This window comes from Citrus clementina, unplaced genomic scaffold, assembly GCF_000493195.1.
Source record: "Citrus clementina cultivar Clemenules unplaced genomic scaffold, Citrus_clementina_v1.0 scaffold_5, whole genome shotgun sequence".
NCBI lineage: Eukaryota > Viridiplantae > Streptophyta > Magnoliopsida > Sapindales > Rutaceae > Citrus > Citrus x clementina.
In genome coordinates, this window is record NW_006262201.1 from 8,232,815 (window position 1) to 8,245,790 (window position 12,976).

At 30.7% G+C, this 12,976-nt stretch overlaps 1 protein-coding gene and 1 long non-coding RNA gene across 2 annotated transcripts; both read left to right on the forward strand.

Annotated features, from left to right (window-relative positions):
* The first annotated feature begins 1,203 nt into the window (after positions 1–1,203).
* LOC112098322 lies at positions 1,204–2,212 on the forward strand. Its single transcript, XR_002905452.1, has 2 exons — positions 1,204–1,693; positions 1,864–2,212. It is a non-coding gene; the product is annotated as an uncharacterized LOC112098322 (long non-coding RNA).
* Positions 2,213–8,432: 6,220 nt separating this feature from the next.
* Positions 8,433–10,547, forward strand: LOC18041971 (cannabidiolic acid synthase-like 2). The gene is made up of 2 exons (XM_006431746.2): positions 8,433–9,069; positions 9,517–10,547. Exons 1-2 carry the CDS (start codon positions 8,433–8,435, stop codon positions 10,491–10,493), a joined length of 1,614 nt encoding a protein of 537 aa, XP_006431809.1. The 3' UTR covers positions 10,494–10,547.
* The last annotated feature ends 2,429 nt before the right edge of the window (positions 10,548–12,976 follow it).

The window sequence follows — 12,976 nt, forward strand, 5'->3', positions numbered from 1 at the left end:
CGAACAACAAATTGCGTAATCTAGAGAAGTTTGGAATCGCAGGCCGAAGTGAATTCTTCCACTCAAGTTACACAAAATGCATGTGCTTTCATGTCAGCTGTGTTGGGCTTCGAAACATTTTACTAACCGTCTTAACCTAGTATGTGATGAGATGGATCATGTTCGTGTCCATTCATAAAATAAGCCATCGACTAAATGCTTAATTTTTGAGTAGTGCGATTGACACCACTCTTTAATAGTTTAATATTATAAAATCCCTCTTTTCGGCAATTACAATAAAGGACACTGAGACACTATGGATGGCAAATTGATGGTCGGTTGGGCTTTTCCAAGCCCAGCCCCTCTAAAAAAAAACTGCCTGAGTTCAGATAGGCTAAGCATGGATCAGGCTTATTGTAGGCTTGAAATGGTTGCAAATTGATGAACAAAAGGTAATTAAGTGAAAAATGTCAAAGACAGAAAGTTTAAATAATAGCATTATATAACAAAGCAACTCTATGTTCATTTATCTGGAAATTGAATGCAAACTGTGGAATAAGCATCTTTACGAGATATAGGGGGCTGTTGAGGTGGACAAAATCGGTGCAAATCATGGGTGTGCATGAGTGTGAAAGTGTGCATGCGTGAGTTTATTGTTATAATTTTAAGATTTTTGAGTCATCATTAATTTTAGGAATTAGGGATTTACGATTTTTTAATTTTTCTATTAATTTTTTAATTCTTTAGATTTTAATTTATAAATTTAAATTCAGTTATTTAATATATATATATATATAGAGAGAGAGAGAGAGAGGGGGGGGCTAGCTTGAGTTTTTTTCTTCTTAAGTCTTTATCCAGAACCTGATATGAAGGGTCGGCCCGATCCAGACCTTTTTACCAACCCTAGGTAACATTCCCGCACTAAAATCCACGAGTACTATTCAGTCATTTACTTCAATCCAATGTTACGTGTGGACACGGCTACCATGCAGGGCATAAAATCCCTGTATGGTACAGGGGCTGCCCTTGATCCGTTGGATTCAGCTTATTTGAATCCAATGGTTGGGGTTTTAGTTTGAAAAAAAAAAGAAAAAATGAATAAAAGCAAAAAAAAATATGGCAACCGGTTCAAAGGGGGTAGTTACAGTACGTAAAAAATTACCGTTGGATTGAATAGAGTGGATCCAATGGCTGAGATTTGTTTTATTATTCAATAATTAAAAAATTTTGAAAAAACAAACCTGTAAAATTGAAATAAACAAAAAAAAAACCCACCACTCACTCACTCACCTCACCCTCACCACTCCCTCACCTCTCCCTCACCTCACACACGTCAAACACCTCACCACTCCTCACCTCACACACGCCTCACCACGGCCATCAACGGCGGCAGCTGAAGGAGTTCCTAGGCAACGATCAACGGTGGCACAAGGACGGGCTGATCTCCGCCGTCGGCAACGATCAACGAAGGCAGAAGGATGGGCTGATGTTCTTCGTTGACAATGATCAACGGCGGCACAAGCACAACCCTGTTCCTCGTGCAATCCATCTCCAACACTAGAATAGCTGTCGTCAAGGGCTTCGGTGGGACGCCACAACTATTGCTCAACCACCTCTGCCCTGCTACTGTACCCTCTCCTCACCGCACGACATCAGAACTATTGTTCTAGCTTCGCCCCACATTCTCTTTACCGCCAGAATCATCAAGCAAAACGTTAGTATTAGATTAGATTTTCTGAATTAATTTATAATTAGGGTTTGATTTGAACTGTATCAAGGTTAGATTTGAATGATTGATTTGGGTTTGATTTTAATTGTTGATTTGGGTATGAATTAAATTTTTTATTGATTTATAGTGTTGGTTTATGTCTTTCCCTTCTCAAGCTTTTGGGCAACAGTGCATGGATCAACAGCAACAAAGAGCAGGGGCTACACAGGCACAGCCTCGGCTTCAGCCTTAGCCTCAACCTGGCGATTTATCTGCTATACTCGGTGTATTCCTCACTTCCATTGCTATTGTCTCACTGGCAAATTCTCTCTTATATCCTAATTCGTGCTTTTACGCATATTTAGTCACTTTCAATCTGGTTTATCAGTTAATGGTGACTTAAATCTTCTTTTTTTAATTGTTTGAGTTGAATCTTGTAGCTCTGTAAATATTAAGTGTTGGGTTCTCATCTGAATAAAGGGCTTTCCTTGGAGTGAAATAGTGAAATGAACAACGATTTCAATTGACTAGTTGTAAAGTTTAATTCTTTCCTAAAATGACCAGTTCAACAATATTATCATGGGCAGTGTTTTTACCCAGATTTTGCTTGGTTGCTTGCCTACTAGTGTGAACACTTTATTGCTTTGAAAACTCATTTGCTATATTAATGCTTTGGTGGTAAGTTTCTTGTATGTATATCTGTAGTTATATTATTTTGATTAAAATTTTCTATATTTAACTCTGAAACTGACTTGCTGGATTTAAGTAATAATTAGTTATTTTAGTGAAAGTTTGAGCATTTGTGTAGGTATGAAAGTAATATTAAGTTCATTTTGAACAATAGGTTGTTTTGATGAATATAGCTTTTGAATGAATTTTCAGATGATGTCAATGCCGAACAATAGATTGTCATTGCTTCCTGGAAGAATAGACCAATCAAGTTACCCTTGTCGTACCTGGAAATTATTGGGAGGGGGCAGAATCTGTTGGATGATGAACTTTGCTGCGGCTTTGTTGCAATTTTGTTGGCTGCAGAATTTTAGGCTTGGCTTCAGTAAATATAGGTTGATATTTGCAAGGCAACTTTTATACGGCTTATGTAAAATTTTTTTCTTTTTCCATTTACATTGCTGGGTTTCGTTGTAGTTGCTGAGCAAGTGAGAGAACACATTCAATTTTATACAACAATTATAAGTATTGACCATGAGACAAGATACTGGAAAATTGTTGTGTTATTACCCCTCAATGGTAAAATGATTGCAATTGGTATGGTGATCACAATTGATGATTTTGAATGAAACCATATGTTTTAATTATTTATTTATCTTGTTATTTATTTTAATAAAGCTTAGTTTATTTCATTTGCATGGATGTTTATTTCACAAGATACTTATTTGAAAAATGTCAAAAAAAAATGTTATATTGCTAAAAAAATAAATACGTTGTTAATAAGCTGTGTTGGGCTTTTACTTTAAAACTACTTACCTTTCTTTCTTTTTTTATTTGCCGTAAATTTATGCAATATATCAATCCACTTTTTTTTCGGAGATGGTGCTTGTAATAAGGTTGGATGATGCACTTGGTGTAATGTACTAGATTTTGGTGGATTTTTAGGATGATATGTAGAAAATATTATGTTTGACATAGGAATAGTTAATTTGATTTATTTTCATAAAATTGTGTTTCCTATAATTAGTTAAAATAAAATAAAAATAAATTGATTAAATTGATTTAGCGGAATGGGGAAATAAGCCTATAAATTTGTATGAGAATTAATAGAATTAAAACTGGTTGTAATGTAAGGTTATTTATAGTGGAGATTTTGGCTATAAAAAGCGCCGGCAAAATATAAGAGTTCTTCTGAATTTAAAAGTAAATTTGGATTGGAATATTATTATTTTGTTAGTTACCTTTATTCATAATACAAATACTTCGAAAGTGGTTATATTTGTAAAAAATTAGAAGAAAAATGTTAACAAAATAATATTATTGAATGTCTAAAACGAACACTTGTAGTCTAAGGTATGACCATTGAAAGATTAAAATCGGTGTACAAAATTCAAGTGAAACAGTTAGATTTAAGACTAAATAAATAGTATTCGTACAATGAGTGTTGTTAAATCTCTTAATATTCTTCTAATGCTTATGTTAAAGTCACTTTACAAAATGGTGGATTAAAAATTTTCGGGTGTTTGGAAAATAATTATCTAAAACATTGAATAGTAAATTTAAAACACATTACTTAAAATATGTAACAATGAGTACCTCCGTAACAATGAACATAAACATCAAATATGAAACTTCGAACTTAAAACATAAAACATGAACCATAAACATGCAAAATAGAAAAATTTTAAGGTATTTAAAAATTATTACATAAAACATTGAACAATAAATATGAAACACGTTACTTAAAATATGCAACAACGAACATAAAATATGAGTACCTCCGTAATAGTGAACATTAAACATAAAACATGAAACATAGAACAGCAAACATGAAATACAGAACGTAAACATGAAACGGAAGCAAAAAAGAAAAATTTCGGGGTATTTGAAAAATTATTACATGAAACATTGCACAACCAACGTGAAACAGATCACTTAAAATATGCAACAACAAACATAAAATATGAGTCCCTCCGTAACAGTGAACATGAAACATAAAACGTCAAACATGAAACATAGAACGTAAACATGAAACGGGGGCAAAAAAGAAAAATTTCGGGGTATTTAAAAAATCAGTACATGAAACATTGGACAACCAACATTAAACAGATCACTTAAAATATGCAATAACGAACATAAAATATGAGTCCTTCCGTAACAGTGAACATAAAACATGAAACATGAAACATAAAATATAGAATATCAAACATGAAACTTGAACGTAAACATGAAACGGGGTAAAAAAGAAAAATCTTGGGGTATTTAGAAAATCAGTACATGAAACATAAAACATAAAATATGAAACTTAAAATGTTAAACATGAGATAGATTTTATAAAAAATAATAAAATTTTTGTCTTTTTGTTAACACACATTTTATTTTATTTTTTAAAATATTTATAATAAAAAATATTTTTTCTATTTTTACTTTACTTGTCCTTTTCTACTTCTTATTATTATTATTTTTTAAATATTATTCGTTTTAAATATTTTTTATTTTAATTTATTTAAATAAAAAAAATACATATTAATGGCAGCAACCGGCTGGAAAACCGGTTGCTGCCAGTAATAAAAGTTGTTTGGCAACAACAAAGGGGTCAATAAATTGACCCCCTCTATGATACAGGGACTTTGAGTCCCTGTATCACAGCCGTGTCCTTATCGTGTTCATTTGCATGTAATGTTCTATTCTTAATCAAGTCCTTATAGTCATAAAAAAAATTGTAAGAAAATATAGACTTGGAGATTGCTTCTAATTCCTAATTTAGAGTATACTGGACCGAAACAATGATTTGGCATTTAAGATTTTAATCACAAAGAAACATGTGTTTTCTGATTATTATTTTTTTTTTGAGGGAGAAAAATGATATTTAGAAGAAGGATAATTTATTTTTTGAATTAAAAAACCAGTGTTAATAGCAATAATTTTTTGAAATTAGATAATGGGGTGTACAAAAGGTGGGATTTTAAGAGGATATCAGAGTGAGAATAGCACCACTCTCATAGCTCTATTTCAAATCTGGTACTGAAAATTGGTGTCTCGAATGTTAACATAAAAGTGGTCGGGTGCTACACTTCTCAATTCTTAGGTGTTTTTGTGACGTTTCTTGAAATCTTAGTATTTACTTAAATTTTAGTGAAAAATTAGGCGGTTACGTGAATTTTTTTTATTTAAAAAAGGTATAGTTTTGCATGTAAGTAACCAATTTACCCTTGTGATACGTTGTAATGGTGGTTATTGTAAAAATAATTAAGTAATACATCTGTCAAATAATAGGCGGCTTTGTGTCATTTCTGCCAACCTTTGTGTTTTTTTCTTGACCAAAAGTTTGGTTGTCATACGATAATTTCCCATAAGCGAATAAACACCTGGGAAAAGGACATTCAACCCTTCAACGTTTAAGAAAAGGGACAAAAAATCCCTCAACGTTTCAAAAAGGATTTATAACCCCCTTTCCATTAACAAACACCGTTTGTTTTAACAGTAAATTTATTTTTAATTTTTAATTACTATTATACCCTTATAATAAATAAATTAATATATTAATTTAAGATATATCACAATTAACAACTGTCATCTAGCTAGCGTGGGGCCGTGGGTTGGAATCGTTCTTTTATGTTTTGACCAAATCAATAAAGTATGGTTTTAAAAAAAAACTCTCGATTCCTTAATCAAATGTACAATAAATATTAACTAATTCACTAGCACTCATCTCAAACCAAAATAAACTAATAAAAAAATCATTAATTTTCAGCACCAAAACGAAGTATCATGACAAACAAGAAACAACCCAGCCACCTACATACCCAAAACCCCAAAAATCCAAAACTTATACACCAAGAAGCCCAAAAAAAGCCGTATAATTCAGGTTCAATGTTTGAACATAGATTCTTTTCATGATAATGAAATCATTTATATTTATTTTTATAATAAAAAATTACAAAAAGATAAAAAAGAAAATTAGCAACTGCAGTTCGATGAACATGGATACTAACCAAAACTTCTTTCAAAGAACAGGTTGAACTTTATCTTTCACTATAAGTGTCGCCATCAAGTCAATCTAATGTAATGGTTTTGATTCCTCAAAGAAAAAGGGTTTAATCAAATTTTATTTTATTAGTAATAATCACATATGAAAGGTTTGATCATTAGAAATGTATAATTTATAGCAAATAATTTGGGTAAAAATGTAATTATATCTCAATTTTTAGTTTTAAAAAAATTATTAATTGTGACATGTCTGAAATCAATATATTAATTTATATTTATTATAAGGGTATAATAGTAATTAAAAATTAAAAATAAATTTACTGTTAAAACAAACGGTTTGTTAATGGAAAGGGGGTTATAAGTCCTTTTTGAAACGTTGAGGAGTTTTTTATCCATTTTCCTAAACGTTGGGGGGTTGAATGTCCTTTTCCCTAAACACCTACTAAACCACAATATTTTGTTTTAAAATCGATTGCAAGTTGACAACGGATTTAGGTACTTAATCTAAAAGATTAGTATTTCGGACGTAGTGAGAATCTAAATAAATTCCTTTAATTGATTAATGTGAAATACAACTCCATACACACACACACACACGCACATGTAGGAAAATTTTCCAATCGGAAATCTTGTTTACAACATTAATCAAGGCCACAAGAGTTGCTCAACCTTTTCACAATTTATGTAATTGTCTTGGACCTCTCTTAAAATCAAAGCTGATGTAGGACATTATTTTAGAATTCTAGAATTTTTATTATTTTAGAATTTTCTATTCTAATTAGAGTCAATAATTTTATGTGTTTTAGTCCTTTATTTCTATGATAATTATGATTTAGTTTCCCTTTTAAAATTAACTTAGAGAAATATATTTATTTTATTATAAATAGAGAGGTATTGTCATTGTTTTCATAACTTTAGCATCAATTATTCAATAAAACTGTTTTATAATTCCATTTGGAATTATCTATCAAAATCTCTCTTGTAGAGTCATTTGGATTAGAGCGTCATCTAATCTCGTTTCATGTTTAATTAAAAATCTCATTGAGTTGTTTGGATTAGAACGAGATCTAAGCACGCTTCAATTAGTGTATAAATTAATCGCGTTGACTTAGTCCTATCTAGAACGATACCTAGTGTTTCCTACTATATCAATTTGCTTCTGCTACACCGCTCCATCATTTGGTATAAGAGGACAACACCTTTTCATAGAGTGACTAGTAAGATCAAGTAAAAGATAAAGCATGGAGAATTTTGAGTTTCAAGATTGATTGATGAGTAAGGTTGCAAGTTCAATCTCAAAGATGCATTGATACTCTACTACAAGTTCTATCCTCCAGATAACTCGAGGACGAGTTTCCTTTTAAGAGAGGGGGAATGACTTAGAATGTTATTTTAAGATTCTAGAATTTTATTATTTTGGGATTTTCTATTTTAATTAAAGTCAATTATGGTATGTGTTTAGTATTTTATTTCTATTATAATTATGATTTATTTTACCTTTTAAAGTCAACTTAGGAAAGTAGGTTCACTCTATTATAAATAAAGAGGTCTAATTATTGTTTTCATAACTTCAGCTTCAATTATTTGATAAAACTCCTTTTTATAATTTCCTTTAGGATTATCTATCAAAATATCTCTTATAGAGTCGTTTGGATTAGAATGACATCTAATTATATTTCGATTAAATCATAATTAATTGTGTTGGCTCTGGCCAGTGCTAGAAAAATATCTAGTACCCATCTGCCCTATCAATTTCGCTTCTGCTACCATGTTCCATCAAAGGCCCCATCTTAATATTCTTTCCTACTAAAAACTATTTTATATTTACTTTATTGTTTAAAAAGTAAAAAATCCGTTAATAATTTTGTATCTAAAAACATAAATCTTTTAAACATTAATCAATATCATTATTAACTTTCACTTTGAAAAGAAAAGGTCAACTTTTGAAATTTCGTTCAAGCCGTAAAATTCAATTTGAGCCGGCCCGAAACTAGGTGGCACTCGCTATCATTGACTGGTTGTGTTTATACACACACACATATATATAAAGGGGTTGGCACCTCTGATCTTAGTAACACTGCGAGAAATGAAGCCGCATCACTCTTTCTTTTGCCCAAAAATTCTCCCAGTTACTTTTATTCTTCTATTATCTTTTTTTGGGGAGAGTTTAGCTGAAAATCATGAAAATTTTCTTAAATGTCTTTCTCTACAATCCGACACCATCTCTAAAGTGATTTACACCCAAAACAACTCTTCATATTCATCAGTATTGGAGTCTTCGATACAAAATCTTGTATACTTAGCACCCACGAAACCAAAACCTCTATTCATCATCACTCCATTTCACGTATCCGAAATCCAAGCAACCGTTAAATGCTCCAAAAAATATGGCCTACAAATTAGAGTTCGAAGTGGAGGTCATGATCACGACGCTCTTTCTTCTGTTTCCTATGTTCCATTTATCATCGTCGATTTGATAAATTTTAGCGAAGTCAGTGTCGATGCAGAAGAAAAGACGGCATGGGTTCAATCTGGTGCTACCGTTGGCCAACTTAATTATAGAATTGCTGAGAAGAGTCAAAATCTGTTGGCCTTTCCGGTCGGAACTTGCCCTACTGTGGGCGTTGGTGGACACTTAAGTGGTGGTGGCTTTGGTCCTTTGTTGCGTAAATACGGTGCTGCTGCAGATCATGTAGTTGATGCTCACATGATTGATGTCAAAGGTGAGAAATTTTAAAGAGCAACATCGAGAAAATAGTAGACACTGTCATTGTTATTTTAGTTCTTGAGTAAATTATCCAATCATTTTCAATATTTTCAAAAATTATCTAAAACACTATTATAGATTTATTTTATTTTATTTTAGCCTAATTATAATTCAATCTCCCTTAACTTATGTGAATGGGGTTGAAATCCAAACCTTTTTGTTTTCAAAACAAAAGAAAAATAATACAATTAATTAGAATAATTTTGGACGGATTTATAAACAATTATTAATCAATCAATTATTATTATTATTATTATTATTATTATTATTATTATTTGTAAACCAAGGACTGAAATTAATTTTTAAGTTAAGAAATAGAAATAATATCATTTGTTGACTTGTCTTCACTTCTATCATATATTGACTTGTCCTCATTTCTATCTTTGTATTTGATAATTTTCAGGTAGATTTCTGAATAGAGAATCAATGGGAGAAGATCTGTTTTGGGCCATTCGCGGAGGCGGAGGAGCTAGCTTTGGAATCATTGTTTCATGGAAAATAAATCTAGTCGCTGTTCCATCAACTGTGACTGTATTTGCTATCCCAAGAACCTTGGAACAAAATGCAACAAAGCTGCTTAACAAATGGCAGCACATTGCAGATAGAGTCCATGAAGATTTATTCATCTCACCCATCTTATTCAGAATGAATTCAACCATGGTCTCTATATTCACATCCTTATTTCTTGGTGGGATTGATAGGCTACTTCCATTGATGCAGGAGAGCTTCCCCGAGCTCGGTTTGACTAAACAAGACTGCAAAGAAATGAGCTTCATTGAATCTGTCGTCTATCTTGATGGATTCGGAATTAGTGAGTCAGCTAATGTGGATGTATTGCTCAGTAGGAATTTTCCCAAAAAATCTTTCAAAGGAAAAGCAGACTATTTGACAGAGCCAATTCCTGAAGAAGCTTTTCAAGGAATTTATGATATATTTTTTGAAGAGGACGAGAAAACCATCGGCCTTCTACAATTTTTTCCTTATGGTGGGAAAATTAGTGAGATTTCGGAGCCAGAAATTCCATACCCACATAGAGCTGGCAACATATACACACTTCTATACTTTGTGGACTGGGGACAAGACACAACTAATGAAGCATTTCAAAGGCATGATAATATGATCAAAAAGTTGTTCAATTATACGACTCCCTATGTAACCAAAAATCCTCGATCTGCATATATTAACTACAGAGATCTTGATATCGGAGCAAATAGCAACGAAGGCCCAATAAGTGTCGAAGAAGCCAGCGTTTGGGGCAAAAAATATTTCAAGAACAATTTCTACAGGTTGGTGCATGTGAAAACCATGGTCGATCCTGATAATTTCTTCAGAAATGAACAAAGCATTCCCCCTTTCCGCTTGGTGAAAGATGAATTGTGAGCAAGTCCAGAGCTTCCCTGTTAACAGACCTTCATAATTTCGCTGCAGGGTCAGACACATATATCTGATTATTGTAATGCTAAATAATTTCTGCATTTTTATTATTTCTTTTTTATATAGAGCTTTTGCAGCGTCTTTACTACGTTCCTTGAATACGTGTAGCTTATCATTTTATTATTAATAAAGATTTTCTCGCTCCGTCTAGATTTTGCTTTCGGCGTTCTGGTGGGTCTGAGGCATCAGGTTGTATTGTTAAATAAATTCCACCTTGTTGATTTGACAACCGATTAAATATACATTTTTTTTTTCTCTTTGTTTCCGCAAATCAATTTTAAACGTTATAATCGCTTTATCGTCCTGATTTTTAATTAATTTTATTTCGCTAATCAGGGAATCTTTTAAAATTTTCCCCAAAAAAAATCGATTCTTAAAGAAAATAAAATATAAAAAAATTAATATAACCTTTACCAACACTCTATAATTCCTTCTTTTAAATTAAAAAAAAAAATCTAACACTGGAAATTAACAAAAGCATCATTCCGTTGACTTCCGACGACTTGGAGGAAGACGAAAAATGATAAGAAGTCATTGTCAGGTTAAGGGTCCCATTTTCATAATTTTCTTTTAGTTAGCAAGAAAACAAAACTATGTTAACATTGATTTACTAAAAGTCGGTGATGGTTACTAATATTAGAAAATAAACGAAAATGTATATAAAGAATTATTTTAAAAAAATAACTATGTTTTATCTTAAACATGGGTTCTGAGCCGAGCCCACGCTTTTTGCACATATTGTATAGTAATATTATAGTTAATATAAATGTAAATATAGTAACATATATAGTTAGAATAACACACATAGAATTAATAAGGATCTCGCACTTTATCTCAATTTAGGCTATTAGATTTTTATATTAAAATCTGGCCATGATATGGCCCAACATATGCAAATTTTATGAGCCAATAACTTTAATTGAAATTCTACACTGTTATAAAAAGCACTCAAACAAAGACAATTAACTGAAAGTACCATGGGCTTTATTCATAATGAGTTTGCCTTTATACAGGCAGTACAATAACAAACTTAACAAACCAAGTACATAATAACATTACTAACACTAAACACTAAGTTTTTTTTTTTTTTTTCAGTCAGAAATATGAATGAGTCTCAATTTTTTTTGAAGTCTGAATGTATTTGAATATAAATATTTAAATAATACGCTTGTTTTTCTTATTTTAATATCTAAATATAAGTTGTATCTTGTTGTATTCTGTAAATGAAAAATATCTTAAATATAGTTATTAAACATTTACATGCTTTTAAAATAATTAAAAGATTAGGTTTTATAGTTTAGAAAATAAATTTTGATATTATTAGCCTGTTAAATATTTTTATAATATAATATTCACTTCTCATTCAAACATAATTTTTTTCGATTTAGATAAAAGTTATAAAAGTTTATTTTTTCTATTCAGATATAAATATTTGAACGTCAAACATAAGTTACCAAAAACAAGCAAGTAAATTTTGGAAAAAGTTTGAAATTAATAAAATTTCAGATTCCAGAAGTTAAACAAATGAACCCTAAATCAACATAGTACTTTATTGACATAACTAAGGAATTTCCAACATTTACTTTAGTTAAATTACGGGATCTCAAAGTAGATAATAATTGTAGTATTATATATATACAATTGATTTTAATATAAAAAGATATACTTTTTAAATTTATTTTGTGTATGAACATAAATATGTCAATACTATCAATTTATCTTACATGTGTTATTAATATCGAAATCTATTAACCAAAAGATTTGTGTAAAATTTTTATAATAAATGTGATTATAATATACGTCAAAATATAATATAATATAATAAATAAATTATTTTACAGTTTTCAGCAAAATATTAAAACATATTTTATAGCATTAGACTGTTAATTAAATATTTTACTAATAACATTACATTTTTATTTATTTTAAAATAATAAAATCAAATTTTTTTGGTTGCCATAGGTAAAGATTATGATAGTAAAAGAAAAAAAATTATTTAACAATTTTTTAAAAAATTGAGAGATGTCTATGTACATTTAAATAAACCATAGGTGATAGGACCTAGTTTTCCTATTTTGAGTACATTTAAGTAAAAATAGGGTCTAGTTTTCCTATTGGCATAAAAGAATTGTAAATGCATGAGCTTGGTCCATTTTCAAACCCAAAGCACCAAACTGCTACCAATGCAATGAAGTAATGTACGTGTCGTTTTTGGGTTATTCCAAACTCGTCCAACAAATATGATGTGATTAATTGAAGAATGCTATAACTCGCAGTGTAAACGAAAATTTTCATAATAAATTAATGATTTGAATGTCTAATTTTTCCTCTTTGCCGTTGATTTACTTATTATTATTAATTTTTTAACAGCTTTGCGTGTAATTTGATTTTGAAAGGATCAATATAATATGGGATGTTTGAAATTATCC

Bases quoted from the DNA above. Each gene is read 5' to 3' on its own strand.
- LOC18041971 (XM_006431746.2), top strand. From the start codon at position 8,433: ATGAAGCCGCATCACTCTTTCTTTTGCCCAAAAATTCTCCCAGTTACT. The intron at 9,070-9,516 runs GTGAGAAATTTT...GATAATTTTCAG, and splicing joins TCACATGATTGATGTCAAAG to GTAGATTTCTGAATAGAGAA.